Consider the following 17,352-nt stretch of genomic DNA (forward strand, 5'->3'; position numbering starts at 1 on the left):
CCTCTGGATGGTGTGGGACGGGGACTAGCTGCTCTAGGAGAGTCCCTAGATTCTGCTAGTCCGGGAGCCAGTGAACCAGAGACTGCGCTGTGGGCGCCCTGGGGCACTGCCTGTGTGTCTGCTGGTTTTGCCACATGTAGGTAGGTATGTGGCACTGCTGACGGGCCTGGGGCAGCCTGAGAACAGATTCAGGCTCTCCATACATGTGTGTGTGCCTGGACACACATGCGTGTGCACACACACGCACACATATGCGCCTGGGCCTTCGCATTGGCTCTTTCCTCTGCCTGAAATGCCCTCCCTCAAATACCCGCATGGCTCCTTCCTTCTCCTCCTTGAGGTCTTGACTCAGACGTCACTTCATTAGAGAGACTTCCTCTGGCCCCTCTAACGGTCCCCTGCCCTGTTCTTTCTCATGGACTCTTAATCCCATCTAACAGCGTGGTATCACCTTTTCCTTGCCTGCCTGTGTTTCGATTGGGAGCCCCATGGGGACGGTGTCCCCCCTGTCTATCGCCAGCACTGAGAACTATGCCTAGCGGGCTGGCGGTGCTTAGTGATGATTGCGAGGAGGAATGAATGGAGGTACAGTACGCTCCTGTGCTCGGGGCACATGCCGGAGCACGTGCATGCACACGTGGGCGCACATGCGCGCGCGCACACACACACACAGACAGATGCACTTGGCATTCATCTTCATTGTTGCTCACACCCGGAAGCAGCTTTTGTCTTTCCCCACGTGGCACGGACCTCCTTGTCACTCCAGAAGCCTGAGAGAGAGAGAGAGAGGGAGGGAGGGAGGGAGGGAGGGATTTTTTCATTACCTCCCTCCCTCCCTCCCCTCAGTCACTCATCCCTTCTGGAAGCGGAGGTTCTGCGGGGTGCCAACTCCAGTACCACACTGTGTGTCACTCTGGGGTGCCCCCACCTGCCCCTTTCAGGTGAGGCTGTCCACTTTCCTCTGTGTTTCCACGAGTACCCTTGCCCAGCACGATGGGGGTGCCTTAAAATGCCTGCTGAGTTGATACACAGACTAGGCATTCTCATACCAGGAGGGCGTGCCTGGTGCCCCTGGAGCAGCCCTACTGGGTGCTGTGGGAGTAGGCTCTCTGGAGCGCAGGGAGGGCTGCCTGGAGGCAGCGACAGGGGCCCTGTGTGCGAGGAAGCCAGGCAGACGGATTGAGAGTAGGCCAGCTGTGGTGGGTCGGGTGCTCCTGGAATCCAGGTTGTGGCTGACACTTGTGCTGGCCTTGGCGGGGGTGTGGCTGCCCCCACCCTGGTCATGCCGCTGTTGTGAGAGGAGGGGACTTCTCTGAGGAGGATGTTAAACCCCTCGTCTCGGGCTCCAGTTGTGCTGCTGAGACAGCGCTGAGGAGACATCAGTCAGAGCCCCATTGGGCCAGGTTGTCCCAGTCACCCCCTCCAGGGGGTCCCTGCAGCTGCCCATGCACTGCTGGCCTGGGTGGGGACAGAGGGGCGGAGGGCCTTGGAGGGTCAGCATTCCAGGAGGGGGCGCCCCACGCCAGGAGCACAGCAGTCACTGCCTTGGGAGAGCCCTGGGGGCGGGACCTGGAGGGGGGCGGGGGTGGGGTGGGGATAGAGGGCTAAGGGCAGTATAGCAGGAGGGGTAATAGCCTACTTAAGAGCTAACCTTCTAAGTGCTTACTGCCTGCCAGCAGTCCACGAAAATGTGACCCTCACGCCCTTATGAGACAGGGTATTATAATTATTCCCATTTTGCAGCTGAGAAAACTGAGGCCTGAGAGGTGAAGTAACTTGCTGGGTGGCTGAGCTGGGATTTGAACCTGAGCACTGTAGCTTCCAAATCTCTGCTGAAACCACCCCACTCAGAAACTCAGAGGGCCTGGAGTCAGAAACTCAGAGGGCCTGGAGCTGAGGAGCCTTTGGACGGGGAGGAGGAGCTGGCCAGGGATTATCATCCCCTGACCCTACTCAGGAAGCTGTCCCCTCCCTCCCAACCATCTCAGGGCTGGATCCTCGTTCCACGGTGTCAGGAATGGTTGGGGGGGCAGATCAGGGCCCCCTCCTGGGCTCCTGAAATCTGAGACCAGGGCACCCCTGCAGGCTAAGCGTGCCCAACCCCATGCTTGGCCCTCCCACCCTTTGCCATGGGCCTGGGGGCCTGGGTCCTGATCCCCGGACATCCGTCTGTCCGTCTGCTGTCCCTGCCCATGCTGAATGCCTGAACCGGAGAGGAGGCAGGAGGCATGAGGGATGAGTGAGAAGTTGCCCGTGTGAGGGGCCCTGGGACCCCCCTGGGCTTCCTCTGCTGTGCGCAGTCCCTTTTGACTCGAGCACTTTGTTGGGAGGAAACATCAGAAGGAGGAGACAGGGGTCTTCTAATGAGGAAGAAAGTGGGTTCCTGGGTGTGTGGTCCTCACTCCTTGCTGAGGACCAGGCACAGAGGGAAGCTGACAAGCAACCCGTCTTCTCTGGAGGGCCTGCTGGGACGGCAGGCGGGTGGGGCAGGCCCCGGCCCCCCGTTCCCCCCCACCTGCTCCGGCTCCGGCTCCACATTCAGGGCACTTCTGTTCAGGCAGATGACCCAGGGGTGCTGCCTATTTTGTTTTGTTGCATTGTTAAAAATGTGTTAAATACGGACATTTCGGACGCAGATGAAACAAATAGGGCTGTGAGCCCCTCTGTACACGTGGCTCAGAGGTGCCCGTGCTCGGCCGCTGTCCTTTCTTCCTGCATGTGCTCCCGCGGTAGTTCTTTTGAAGCAAACGCCGGACCTCCTCCCGCTGCACCCCTCAGTATTTCAGGACGCTTCTCCAAAACCGCAGGTCTCAACTGGGGACACTTGTGCCCCCCGGAGGCATTTAGCTGCATCTAGAGACATTTTTGGTTGTTACAACTGGGGAAGGGGTGTTCCTGGGATCTCGTGGGTAGGGGTGGGGGTTGTTGCTAAATATCCTTCAGTGCACAGAACAGCCCCCCAACAAAGGCTTATACCCCCAAAGCACTGGGGAGACTGCTCTGAATGACAGACTCTTAAACACCAGCCCACCCCTGCGACCGTAATACCCTTAGCGGGCCTTAAAAAAATAACAGACGTTTGAAATTAACCATCCACACTCTTGGGGGTGTTGTTTTCATGCTCTGTGCGCTCCAAGGCAAGGAGAACTTGGGTTAGTTTTCAGGGGCTGTTGACACAGTAGGAAAGGGGGCGGATGCTTGGACTCGGGAAGATTCTAAGCGGGTGGTACGTTTGCATGATTCTACATGCAACACACACACGGGGTCTAAGGGGAAGGTGTCCTCCCAGTCCTGTCCCCTGGCCACCTGGTTCTGTCTCCGGAGGCAACTTGGCTGTTCCGTTTCAGGGCGGTGGGAGTCTGCCCTGCCCCCCCACGTGACAATTGGGGTGCTGCTCTCCCACGCGGAGTTGTGCCTCCCTTCTTTGCTGCTGCTGTTTCGGGTCATGGAGAGCTGTCTGGAGCAGTGCATGGAAAGCTGCCTGGTTCTTTTTCATGACCAAATAGTATTCCTTGTGCTCCTCCAGTGATTTGCTATTACAAACAGTGCCACAGGGGTCAACGTACCATCTTACGAAGATCGTAAGAACTACAACGAGAGGGTTGGGGGCTAAGTTGCTCAGCAAGTCCAGAAAACCAAACATCTGTTTTCCCCACCCCGTCCTTACCTTTCTCATGAGTGAGTTGAGTGAGCAGGGCAATGAGGGGACTGCGGAGGCCCGTCTGTGGGGGGTGGAGGGGCATCACGGGGGCTGGGCTGGGCCATGTCCTTTTCCTAATGGGCATCCTCAGTGGAAGGCAGACCTCCACTGTCCCTGGGCATGGGGAACCCAAGGCATAGTCTGGGTGGGCAGCCTCTAGTCCAGGGTGTACCCCGAGTCCTGTTGCCCCCAGAACATTTCCCTCTCTCAGTTGCCACAGACTGGCCGTGAGGTTTTTGTGCTTTGGGGATGGTTGGATGTCACCTACAGGAAGAAGGACAGCTTAAAGGGCTCTGCATCTCGCTTCTGCCTGGGGAGGGCCCCGGGTGGGGTCTGTGGGTGTGGGAAGGTGCTCTGTGGAGAACTGGGGCAGGAGTCTGCTGTTGATGCCTGTCTGGTGCTCTGTGTCCCGGGCTGTGGAGAGAGGGACTTCCTGGGGTGTGGGGGCGTCCCCGTCCACTCTGTCCTCCTGCAATTCCATCTGTGGGGTGAGTGGGAGCTGGGACCCGGGCTCTGTGTCCTCTGAGCTGGGTAGGACAAAGGAGCTGTGGGGACGGGGTCTGCTGGGTGGTGACATGAGCGGCTGCCAAGGGGGAGATGATGGGCCAAATGACTCTCAGCTCTTTATGTAAATGGAGGCACGCAGAGGCTCTGCTGTGTGTTTATGTATGTAATCCTGTATGACTTCATGGTGTGTGGCAGCGGGTGGGGGGTGGGGGGCTACCAGCCACAGGACCCAGGGGAGGCCGGTTGGGACACTTCTCTAGAAGAGGAGGGCTGGAGGCTGACGTGCCAGTCACTTCTCACCCTGATGCCAGCTTCACTCCTGCTGGGAATGGAGAGGACATGGGGAGGCACTGGGACTCCGGGCTGGAGCCAGAGGAGAGCCGACCACCTAGTTGCTCGCCGCCTCTGGGCCTCAGTTTCCTCCTTTGTCAAGTGGGCTAGAACCCATCCAGCCTATATCATAGGGTCTCCCCCAGGACACGAGGAGCCAGTGCCCTGGCCCTTCCCAAGGCGGTGGGGACGGGAAGGAGGTTGGCATGTAGTGGTGTGGTGCTGGCTGGGTGTGGTGGGGGTGCCAGCAGCCCCCCATCAGCGGCCCCTCTCGCCCCCAGATCCCCCAGATCAGCTACGCCTCCACAGCCCCCGACCTGAGTGACAACAGCCGCTACGACTTCTTCTCCCGAGTGGTGCCCTCGGACACGTACCAGGCCCAGGCCATGGTGGACATCGTCCGCGCCCTCAAGTGGAACTACGTGTCCACGCTGGCCTCGGAGGGCAGCTACGGCGAGAGCGGCGTAGAGGCCTTCATCCAGAAGTCCCGGGAGGACGGTGAGTCATGCTCGGGGGCAGGGGGATGTCAGGGCACAACGGTCCTGCCCCAGGCCATTCCCCTCATGAGCCTCAGTCTCTCCCCTGAGCACTGGGGAGCAGCCTGTGGCCTCGCCGGACCAGCTGGGTAACTCCCAGGGGCAGGGGGTGGCTGGAATAACTTTGGCAGACGTGGCCAGGCAGACAGAGGGACCGCCAGTATTCAGGTGTGGGATCCAGTGGGACCGCTGCTGTTCTCAGGTGGGGAGAGAAGGGGAAGGGGGTGGGGATGGAGGTGGTCTTGTTTAGGGGCGGGTCTCAGGGACCCAGGGGCTGGGAGATCAGCCAGGATCTTGGAGCCAGGCTTGTTTGAGGAATTGAGCTGTGTGTGGAGGGGGGTGGGGTGGGGTGAGAGAAGGGGCCATGTCTTACATGGAGTTGGCGATGCTGTGCTGGCTGCTTGTGGCTTCAGGGAAGGAGGTGCCCCTGGGTGGGATGTGGGGACCTGGGGAGGTGATGTGCTGTCCTGGAGGTCTCCCCCACTCACTGTCGGGCACCCCTCCCCCCATTAAGCTTGCTGCATTCCCTTAATTGTCCTCAGGAGCTCCAGGGATAAAGCTTTTAGGTATCAGCAAGCAGTACGAGGCAGGCACAGCAAGGGTTAACACTCTGGCAAGTTGGAAGCCTGAGCCACTTAGTTCCAATGGCGATGGGTGGCCCGGCTGAGGGGGGCGCACAGCTGCATGGGGCTGTGGTGGGAGGGGTCCGGGTCAGCGGTCAGGCCCCTGGGCTGAGGGCTCCGCCTGGATTGGGTGAGCCTTGATAGGAGGGACAGTTCAGAGAGGATGGGGTGTGGGGGAAGCAGAGAGGCTCTTCCCCCTCCTGACAGACCCAGCTCCCGGCAGAGGGGCCCATGGCCTCTCCCAAGGCTCTTTCTCAAAATAGCTCACTGTGGCGCCCTCGACCTTGGAGGATGGCATCTGTATATTTATACCCGTATAACCCCGGGACTCTAATTGCTTTTCCTAAGGACCACAGAGTATCCAGAGGCTGGCGTTGGTAACACCCTGCAGGCATAATCCTGCTATAAATCTCAGATAAGCCCCTTTAATTGTACAGCCAGAGCAGCTCGGTGCCTGTAACCTGGTGGAGAGGACGGAAATTGGGTGGCAGTGACCGATGGCTGCGGCTCCAGGCCACTCCCCACCCCGGCTGCTGGCCAGGCAGAGGGGAGGAGCATGAGGTAGATGAGCCCCGCTCTCACCTCCAGGCAGGTAGGCAGCAGCTCCCTGGGGTCCCCCTGGTAGCCTCAGGCCCTGGTGCCACAGCCCCCTCTCTCCGGCTGCCCACGTGTCCTCCCCTGCTTTGCTCAGACACCGGTGCCTGTCTCCGGGCTGGCCCCACCCACCCTGCCCTGGCGGTGCCCGTCCTCAGTGGCTTGAATCTGTTCCCACACAAGCCCACTGCCTTTCTCTTTAAGGTGCAACTTCTCCAGGATTTGGGGACAGAAGTGCTAGGTGCGGGCAGGGACGGAAGGTCTAGAATTTTCGTGTTCAGTCACGTTCAGTCCCTGCCGTAAGGTATTAGAAGCCAGTCCTGGTACTCCCAAAGTTCTCCCTATGTGCCTGGCACACTGAGCACCTGTTTTACACCTGTTGTTCTGGGTAATCCTCCCTACCCCATGAGGTAGGCACCCCCATTTTACTGGGGAGGAAGCTGAGGCATGGAGAGGCTCCGTGCTAGTTGGCACCAGGCCATACAAGTGAGAGGTGGACAAGGGATCTGAGCCCAGGCTGTCTGGCTCCAGGACTAGATGGCGTAACTGTGTTTGTATTCATCACTCCATCTTCTGCCCGCTCGGATGGGGCATGACAGTCACACATGGGTGCGCGCGTGTGCGCACACACACAGCCTGGGTGGGGGGGGGGACACGTGCTGACGTGTTGAGATGTTAAGCGCGGGAGATCCCATTGGGGTGAAGTCTAGGTATTGCGTTCTGGCTGAAACTCAGACTAGCGTTTGAATTTTCCACAAGCATTGAATCAGTACGAAGCCTGCTCAAGATTTTCAAAAAGGAATTCTAGAAAAGTAAGAGAATGAGCTGTTTTGCTACGGCCTGCAGCTCGGGGCCCCCCCACCCCCCGGCATAGATGCCCCTCCCAGCGCCCTGTGCGGTCGCCGAGGGCCCGGCCTCCTGCCTGGCCCGACCTCCCATGTCCTCAGTCCTTCCTGCTGTCTCCCCTTGCGGCCCCAGGGCCCCGGCTGAGCCTGCCCTCGTGTTCGGGCGGCTCGGTCTCCCCACCCCACCTGCTAAATGAAATTTGATTTGGAGGAACGTCTTTAGGCGGGGGGAAAAGAAAAGGAGAAAGCCGTGCTCCAGCTGGCCAAATTGAAATCAGAATTGAGCGGCCTGTAGAAAGAGACTGCTGTACCTTGTAGCCTAATCCCTGTGAAAGATTAAAGATGTCTTTGGCCGTATATTGTATTGATTCATCCTCTGAAGTATAAATCATCTGTGAGTTGCTCAGAGGAGTGTCAGAGAGCGGTGGGGGGGCGGCGTGCTTGCCAGGCTGAGGATGCCCATCAGAGCCGAGGGGAGAGCTTGGCTAGCAGGTCCTGGGTGCCTGCTGTACGGGCTTGGGGTCCTGTAGGGGAGCCTAACTGGGTGCAATTTATAGATGAAGAAACTGAGGCCAGAGAGAGGAGGTCATTTTCCCCAGGCCGTATAACCAGGATGTGGAGGACCAGGGACTGAAGCCCAGCTCTGTCCTCTGCGTGGGAACCTCTTGGGTAGCACCCAAGAGCCCTCACTGGGCAATAAAGGAAGCCCTGGACCTGAATTTTGCAGCCCCATTAACACCGTGCTCTCCATCGTGCACTGGGCCATCCTGAGACCCTTGACGGAGCGCTGCCCTATGCCAGGCACCCTCCTTCCACAATCATGAATCCTGGTGATGGCCCTGTGGGCCTGGTGTTTTTATTCCCATTTTTCAGATGGGGGAACTGAGGCCCAAAGGAGTGAGGTGGCTTGCCCGGGCTCACACAGTGAGGTGTTGGAGCAGCACTTGGGGCCAGGTGGTCAGACCCAGGCCCTTCAACCCCATGCTGTCCATCTGGCTCTCCCAGCCTGGATCACAGAGGTGTGGTTAACGGGCCAGCTCTGGGCAACGGACCCAGGCTCTGGCTTGGCCACTTATTGGCCCTGAGAGCCCTGGAAAGTCACTCAGCTGCTCAGTGTTGGTTTTCTCATCTGTGAAATGGGAGGTAAACCTGGTTGTTACCAGCACGGGAGGGGCTTCTGGCCCGCTGATGAGGGAGCTCAGGAACACACAGCAGAGGGTTATTACCAGGGACCCGGCTGCCTGGGCCACCCCCTCCCTGCTCCCTGACCGTTCCTAGGGGGGGCCTGGGGAGAGCTGGAAGGTCTGAGGGGCCCCTGACTGCAGCCACCCACCATGTTCCGGGACAGGGCTAGTGACGAAGCCAGATTAGCCCAGGCCAGCCCGGTTCTTACAGGACAGCGGGCTCGTGGTGACAGAACAGTGAGGTGAGTGAGCTCCAAAGGCAGCTAGGAGAGGGCACATGTGGGAGCGAGGGGCGCGCGTGTGTGATTTTCCGGGCACGTGACCGGCTGGCCTGCCTCCCTAGGGGTGTCCGTGGACAGGCTGGCATGTGTGTGCACGCTCGTGTGAGGCATCTGGTGCACTTCCCCCTCGTGAATGCCTGGACTCCCTCCTCCTTGCCAGGCTGCGGCGCTGGCAACCACAGTTCCTGGCATTAGGCATGCAAAGCAGGCCCCACCTGAGCTCCGGAGATGATGCGAGTGAGTCACCTGGGGAGGGAGAGACAGGCCTGAGGGGGCGGTACAGACATGGCCCTGCCCCTCACTGCCTCCCACCACCGTCCCCGGCCCTCTCAGGGTGGGGGTCTGGGGCATAAGCTTTTATACCCTCACAGCTTTTCTCTGCCCCTGAGGCCCCACGTCGGCCTCCATTTACTTGTAGGCGTGCTCCATTTCATGGATGGGGAAAAGGAAGGCTCAGGGGAGTTAAGGGACCCACTTAAGGTCAAATGGATGCATCAAGTAGCATCCCGGCTTCCTGTGTGGGCGACAGGAGAATGAATATTAGTAGGTAGTATTTATGGAGTCCTCCTGTGGGCCAGATCTTGTTTTATATACTTGATTCATGTGAACTCATTGAGCCCTCAAGACAGCTCCATTATATGGATGGCAAAACGGAGGCTCAGAGAGGTTAAGTGACTCCCCTGAGGCCACACAGCTGGAACATAGCAGGAGTGGAATTGGAATGCAGCAGAAGGTCCCCCCACTTCCGGTGAATGTGGCAGGAAGGACACAGGTCGGCTCCTGGATGGGTCCTCTCCATGGGGTCACCTGGGGAATTCGGTTCTGGTCTCCTCTGGTGGGTGCTTCCGGCATCCTGGGCACATCCAGGCCTGTGCCTGCAGGGTGGGAATACCAGGGCCTCTCTGGTTGTGACAAGAAGGGGTGGGGGCGGTGGGTGAGGCCTGCTCCTTGAAGGATGTCCTGTCCCTCGCACAGCGAGAAGTTCCAAAGCCTCATCTCCCCGCTGTGTCCCCGTGTCCCCTATTGATATTCCGGAGACACCAGTGAGTCAAGCTGTTGCTGGTCTGACCTCTAGCTCCAGCTCCCTGGGCTGAGCGTCAGACTTGCATTTCGATGGCCTCTGTTGGCGCAGCAGCACGGGTGGTGACCGGAGGCCGGGGCTCAAGGCGGGGGCGCCTCCTCGTCCCACAGCTTCTGTGACATCTTTGGACTCAGCTGCTTTTGCTGTGAAGGGAACACTTGCTCTGGAGGCTCCGAGGGGATTGGGGAGGGGGCAGAGCTTGTCCACCGGGAAGATTTGTGCCATTAGGGTGGGGGTGGGGGTGCTGGCGCTCCTCATACATCTGGGAAACCAGAGAGGTTTGCCCCAGGGCACCCCTGGGATCCAGAGACCCCCCCTAAGAGAGTGCCCGCTTCCCTTCCTGCTGCCCCCCGGGCCTTTTCTCCTTCCAGTCTCCTCTCCATTTCTCTGCGGCAGCCACACCAGCCTCCTCACTGTTGCTCTAACACTCCAGGCATGAGCCCACCCCAGGGCCTTTGCACTGGTGGGTCCCTCGGCCTGGAGCTGTCTTTTTCTGACCATCCATGTGGTCCACATCCTCAGCTCATTTGGGTGACTTCCCAGCTGCCCCCTCTTCAGAGTGGCCTTTCTGACTATGGTATCTAAAATAGACCCTCCCCTGGGCCATCATTCTCCGTTCCCTGTTCCCGGCTCTGTTTTTCTTACAGCCCTTGACAAGTAAATGTATATTTGTTTGTGGTCCACGAGGACAGAGGATTTTTTTTTTTTTTTTGCCCATTTTGTTCTCAGCTATATCCCTGGCACATAGTATCTGCTCAGTAAATGTTTGTGGAATGGGTAACCGATCACAAAATCCAACCCCCAGAGACTCAGTTCTTTAGCCTTTCTCCCACCCAGGGGCCTGAGGCTGCTCTCCTGGCCTGCAGAAGGGCAGACTGAGGCACCAGGGGCTAGGTTGGGCTGCCCCGGGACCCCAGCTTCCTCCCCGTACTGAGCTCGTGGGTTGGCCCTGAACCTCTCGTGACTCGCTGAGGACAGCGTCCTTTCCCGGAGGCAGAGGCTGGGATATGAGGACTCAGGGCTGCTCTCGGCTGCTCTAGGCTGAGATGTGGGGCTCAGCCTTCTCTCGTTCTTTGCTCTAGTGCCTGTCTCAGGATACTTCTTCCTGAGGAGAGGAAGGAGCAGCGGGCCCTGCCGGCTCTTGGCGCTCGCCACCAGACCCGGCACCCTGCCCTGCGTGCTGTAGGTGCTTAGTCTGAATGCAAGTTTGCCTGAATGCAAGAAACAAGGGCTGGAGTGATGCATCTGTTAAGGAGATAGCCTGCAGGGGACTCGGCCCAGCCAGACGGGCTCAGACACGTGAAGAGGAAGGGAAGGGCAAGCCAGGTGGGGGAACAGCATGAACGGGAGGCTGGAGGTAGGAGTGAGTCAGGCAGAGGGCACCCCGCCGAGGGGCTTGGCCGTGGGATGCGGACCGATGCAAGATGGAGCTGAGCAGAGTGTTTTAGAGCCAATCCTGTGTTTTGAAATTTTCTGGCAGTTGGAGTCATGTCTGCTTACCCAAGGGGGTGCATTAGCACACACCAGCTCCACTTGCTGTGTCCCTGCTTGCTCAGAGCCCTGGGTGGGTGGTGGGGGTTTCTTTCTGCCTTTCTGGGCTTTCCTTCCTCAACTGCTCTCCTTTCAGGTGGAGATGCTCACTTGGAGGGAGGGAGGAAGATCTTCCCCAGGGCTCCCCACCTGGGAAGCCTCAAGCACACCTGCCCCAGTGCCTATTGAACTTTCCCTGGGCCTCTGCCATCTGACTCTGGGCTCCTTGGGGCTGAGGAGGGACAGGGCTCCCTTGGCTCTGTGCTCTTCACCCTCCCTCGCACACAGCAGGACCTCAGTGGATGTTTATAGAATGAACACGTGAGCAAACAGATGACCAGCCCTGTGTCCTTGGGTCCGTCACTGCCCTTCCGGGGCCTCTTTCTTTCTCATCCGTAAAAGGTGCAGGAGCATCAGCTCATCTCCCGTGTCTAGCTCCGCCCCCTACAGGCTGTGTCCTCATAGTCCATGGCCCCTGGCTCCACACATTTTTCTGCAGAAGCAAAGGCTTTAGGAGGAGTGCTGGCAGAGGAGGCACCCCTCAAGACCCAAAGGCGTGGATGTCAAATGGTGACACTTCAGAGTTTGGTGTTTCGGTTCAGGGATGATTGGGACCAATTGCACGGGGACAGAGCCTGGAGCATGCAAATCTTCTCACCCCTGATCAGATGAACTGTGGCTGAAATTAGCCAAGGAGCTGGGGAACTGGAAGCAGGAAGGGGTCCTGTTGCTGGATTTAGCTTGGTGTTTGTGAGAGTGAGGCAGTTTGTAGCCTCTTCTTCGAGGGAGACCTCTGGACTCCCCTCCCCCCACCGCTGCTTCCTGGAGTCACACACAGGCCTAGTATGCCCCGCCCGCTGGCCACACCTTCTCCAAGGACGCAGAGGGGGAAGTGGGCCCCACCTCGAGGCTGGTCCCTACCATTCTAGCTTCAAAGCCAGGCCGCCGTGAACTTGAGACCCATCACGTCTTCTGCTCCTTTGGTCTGCTGCCCATCATTCCACCGAAGGTGGAGATTAAGTGGACCTGGCATGGGCACCCCTGTGCGGAGCCACGAGGCCTACCACGCGCCAGCTGGGTCTCCTGGATGGCGCCTGGAGATTGGCAAGGTGTTGGCATCAATGTGACTGCTTGGTGATTGCCAGGTCAATCTTCGTACAGCTGTGAAGATGAACCCCGAGCTTGCCCGGTCCGCCTTGGGGACTTCGCCTGTCCACTCTGATTTCTCTGCCACTCTGGCCTTTGGCAGGGCGCTGACACCTCTTGATTTTGTGAGTCCCCTGGGCTGGGTGTCATCAGGTCACTTTTCCTACTCTCTCCAATCCGTCTCTGATGTGCTTCCCCTGACCTATCACAGCAGGGACGTGCTCCATTCTGGGTTTGCCTCTAAGCTTGATGGGAATGACAGGAGGAAGAAGATATTAGACACCAAGCCCTTCTTGCTCTGAATTTGCATCCCTTGCCTCTTGGACAGGAAGCAGCATTTTCTTTCACTGGTCTCCTTTGTGGAACATGTTTGAAGATTTCTTTGGGGTTTAAAAAAACTTCCCTTTGTTGGCTGCAGCCCCTTTGTGGCTTTGACCTTCTGAACCCTGTCTTCTGGATGCCGCGGTAGAGTGGAGTGGTTAAGAATCCAGAGGCTGGCTCTGTCACCATGAGGCACACCATGTTGAGCAGTCCCTTATGGTCTCTGGGCCTCAGTTTCCACCTTGTGAAAGGAGGATATTAATAGTAGCCTCCCCCTCACCACTCCCTTTTAGGTTGCTGTGAACAATAAGTGAGTTAATATGTATAAAGCACTCGGCACAGCCTGGGCCCTGCACTAAACAACAGGCTGTCAATGGGGTCCGTCGTCACCATTACTAATTAGAGTGGGGGAGTTGGGGCCCAGTTCTAGTTCTGCTTCAGCCTCTGGGTGACTGTGTAATGCTGGGCTGGTCACTTTCCCTCTCTGAGTGTCAGCTTGATGACCAATATGAACGTGATAGATTAGGGGACCTCTGAGGCCCCCCCAATGTGCATCTTTGCATGCCTCACCCACCTCTCTTGGTTTTTCTATCTGTCCTCACCGCATGGAAGTCCAGGTACCATAGGTTTGGCTCCAGCTTCTGGTGTGTCTGTCATCCTCGGACCCAGATCTAAGCCCACAGAGTAGCCATGCACACAGCAACCTGTGGTTTCTGATTTCTTCCCCTTTGTTAAAGAGCAAGTGGTGAAGGCCAGTGGCCTTCCCCTGCTCAGATTTGGGACTTGATCTCCAGGAACCCTCTATACCTGTTTGCTGACTATTGGACTTCAGCCTGTTTTCCTATCGGAGGTAGGGTCCCCAGTACCCCCACTCTGAGGCCCTTGGAGATGTAGCTAGCTAAAGCAAGCCCTATACTGCCTTTTCTCTGAAGCTCTGGAAAGATCCTGTGAGCTCACCATTTTCTTTCCTTTCTACCCTGAGCTTCCTGCTTCAGGCCTGTATGGGGCTGCTGAGTGTCCTGGGTGGGGTCTCAGCCTCATCCTGTACTCCTGTGTGACCTTAGGCAAGTCACTTTTCCTCCCTGAGCCTCCAGTTCTTCATTGGTAAGACCAGCAAGGGGCTGGGTACCTTCTTTGATGGGCTCGTGCATGTGGACACAGCTGAGGGATGCTCGGAGCCATTTTTGCCTTGTTATTCTGTGTCCACCAGCCCTCTGCCCAGGGTCTGTGAGCCCCAGCAGGCTCTGCATCCTGCACTGGTCCCTCAGCTGGCCTGGCCTGGCCTGTGGAAAGACCCCTGTGTCTCCTTTTGGTTTAATACATATATTTTTTGGGAACATCTCATTAAAAGATGCTTGTCAGTGGCAGAGTTGGGGTTGGCACTTAGTTCTGTGGGACTCTGGAGCTCGAGGGAAGGAAGGTGGAGCCTTCTTTCCACGAAGTGTTTGTTTTCTTCCACCTGGGCTTCTCCAGGGAAACACTGGTGGGTCATTCGGATGGAGGGGCCTGGGAGGACTGCCCCCAACAAAGGCCAGAGGTTCTGTTCAGGGCCAGGGGAGGAGGTGGAGGGGTGTTCTGATGAGGAGTGTGTGTGCATGTGAGGGGGATGGGGTGGAGTGCTGGTCAGGAGTCAGCAAGTCACGGTGGCTGTGTATTAAGCCTGTGACAGGCCCTGTCCCAGAGGTAGGGAGGGTCATATTCCTTGGTGGTCACTTCTTCATTGCTGGCTCCCCTCGTGCTCCTGGGGTTTTCAGGGACTCAGAAAGATGGAGTCCAGGCCTCTAAATCACACAGAGCCTGCTCCATGGAATGCAGCTGGTGAGGAGAGTGGGGCATTTCTTTTCCTCTTTAGCCCCTTTATCCATCGCCTCTGCATGGTAAGTCATTCATTTGCTGAATATTTATTGAGCACCTACTGTGTGCCAGGTATTGAGCCAGGACACTGGGGATAATGCAGTGGACCAAACAGGTGAAGATCTTTGGCCCTGTGAGCTCATGTTTGGGGAGAAGGCCAGAAGCAGCTTACAGTAAACAAGTAAATGCATCACAATATAATACAATTCCAGGTAGCTCCCTCCTACAATTTCAGGTAGGAGCTGATGTCATGCTATGGAGAAGAATAAAGCAGCTTAAGCGGGCAGAGAGGGCCAGGTAGGGGAGATTAGCTCATATAAGGTGGTCAGGGAAGGCCGTTCTGCAGAGGTGGCATTCGGGGAGGGCCCTGAATGCAGTAAGGGAGTGAGGTTTGTGATCTCTGGGAGGGGTGCCCCGGGCAGAGGAACCAGCAAGTGCAAAGGCCCTGAGGTGGGAGCCTGCCTGATGTTTCTTGGAGAATAGCCAAGAGGCAGGAGCAGGATGAATCAGGTGGAGGGACGCAGAAGAGGACGGGCTGCCATGTGGGGGCTTTGTTGGCCACTAGGAGGACTTTAGCTTTTGTTCTAAATGAGATGGGAATTATTGGAGGGTTTGAGCAGAGAAGGGACGTTAACAGACTTGGGTTTAATAGGATCTTTCTGGCTGTTGTGTAGGGAACAGACTGCAAGGGCTGAGGTGACTGAGGAAGGAACACCACTGAGGAGGCCACTGCCATCACCCAGGTGAAAAGTGATGATGGCTTAGACTGGGGGTGGGGATGATGAGAATGAACGGGTTTAGTGTATTTAAAAAAAATTTTTTAGGGGCACCTGGGTGGCTCAGTCGGTTGGGCTTCCAACTTCGGCTCAGGTCATGATCTCACAGCTCGTGTGTTCAAGCTCCATGTCAGACTGTACTGACAGCTCAGAGCCTGGAGCCTGCTTTGGGTTCCGTGTCTCCCTCTCTCTACCCCTCCCCTGCTCATGTTCAGTCTCTCTCTCTCTCTCTCTCTCTCTCTCTCTCTCTCTATCGCAAAAGTAAATAAACATGAAAAAATTAAAAAAAAATTTTTTTTTAAGTTTTAGACCGAGAGAGAACAGGAGCAAGGAGAAGGACACAGGGCTCTGGAGAGAGAGAATCTTAAGTGGGAAGCCTGATGCAGGGCTTGATCCCACAGCCCTGGAATCATGACTGGAGCCGAAATCAAGAGTCAGATGTTCAACCGACTGAGGCACCCAGGCGCCCTGAGGGTGTGTTTTGAAGCTGAAGCCTGCAGGACTTGCTCCTACATTGCATGCGGACAGGAGGCCGCCCATGCACTACTGGGTTCAGCACCATGGATAGCGGCAGCCACCCCGGGCCAGACATTTGGGGAAATCCCCGTTGGCTTTGGTTCCAACAAACAAACTGCCAGATCTCTGTGTCTTTGGCTGCTGAGCAAAGCCTCGTCTGTAGAGTACAGGTCCCGTCCCCCCAATTCTGCCATTAATTTCTTTTTAGCCAAATATATTTCTGGGCCGTGCTGCAAATTCTTTTTGGGATGAGGCAGGTCTAAATGCAATTACAATTGATCTTTGAACAGCCCCGGGGGGTGGGGGGTGGGGGGTGGACTGGGGTGGGAGGGGGGATGCCAAGCCCTGTACGGTTGAAAATCTGCATATAAGTTGACTCCCTCAGAAGTTAACTACGAATAGTCAGGTTGACTAGAAACTTTGCTGATCACATAGTTGATTAACATATATTTTGTATGTTACATGTATTATATACTGTTATAATAAAGTAAGCTAAGAAAAAGGAAATGTTATTGATAAGGGAGAGAAAATACATTTACAGGACTGTACTGTATTGAGAAAAATCCACATATAAGTGGACCTGCACAGTTCAAACCTGTGTTGTTCAAGGGTCAACTGTACACAGCTGGGAGAAGACGTTTGGAAGCATTTGTCTCCAAAAATCTCTGCATCTCCCCAAACAGTTTTGGGGAGGGGGAGCTTCCTTGAGGAGGGGGTGATGAGATGAGAGCCTTAAAGAGTGGGTGGGCCTGTCCCAGAGGAGCAGGAGGGTATTCTGCATAGAAGAACTACAGTATTTGATGATATCTTCCTTCTGAGAGTGAGGAGGGACAGCATTCCTGGGAGAGCAGCAGGCCTATGTGGGTTTGGGGGTGTCTGGCCCATGGCAGAGAGCGCTGCCCCCCAGGAATGCCACAGACTTGTTGTGTATCTTTGGACAGGCCACTGTTCCTCTTTGGCTCTCAGTTTCTCCATCTGTAAAATGGAGATAATTGCAGTCCCTACTTTGCTGGTTATTGTAGGAATGATAAAAACAGGTGAATTAGCCATCAGAGAGGCCAAGAAAGGGCTGAAGGGCATGAGGGGGGCTGGCTTTGAGGCCTGAGCCCCCAGTGGTGAGCACTTGGTCTCTTCCTGGTTGGGGTTCTCCCCCTTGCACTGCGACTGTCCTCCCCATTCTCCCTGACTTGCATGGTGCCTTATATCCGTGTCCCATTTTGCTGTAGACAGAATGATCATATGGATATTCTATGCAAATTCTCATTTTTAATGAGCCAGAAGGAAAGCTAACGACCATTTTACAGACATCTTGGGACCCAAGGGAGGCTTTGGGATGGGGGGAGGAAGCAGGACAAAGTGACAAGCGAGAGGAGAGGGGAGGGAGGAGAATGAAGATGGAGAGGGACACAGTTGGGGTTGCTGAGGGGGGAAGGGACGGGGTGCCTTGCCTGCCCCATTTTACAGATAGGGAAATGGGCTTAGAGAGAGGAGGCAACTTGCCAGTCACCCTAGAAGGTGGGAGGAGAGA

General features: G+C 56.6%; 1 protein-coding gene across 3 annotated transcripts in view; it reads left to right on the forward strand.

Annotated features, from left to right (window-relative positions):
- Nucleotides 1–17,352, forward strand: part of GRM4 (glutamate metabotropic receptor 4) — a 105,082-nt gene that overhangs the window by 36,972 nt on the left and 50,758 nt on the right. For all 3 annotated transcript variants that reach the window (XM_039241815.1, XM_039241817.1, XM_039241816.1), the window contains exon 2: nucleotides 4,819–5,035. In XM_039241815.1, coding sequence (XP_039097746.1) covers nucleotides 4,819–5,035 — 217 coding nt within the window. The remainder of the gene's footprint in view (nucleotides 1–4,818; nucleotides 5,036–17,352) is intronic.

Source organism: Hyaena hyaena, unplaced genomic scaffold (assembly GCF_003009895.1).
Source record: "Hyaena hyaena isolate Hyena2069 unplaced genomic scaffold, ASM300989v1 scaffold_202, whole genome shotgun sequence".
Lineage (NCBI taxonomy): Eukaryota > Metazoa > Chordata > Mammalia > Carnivora > Hyaenidae > Hyaena > Hyaena hyaena.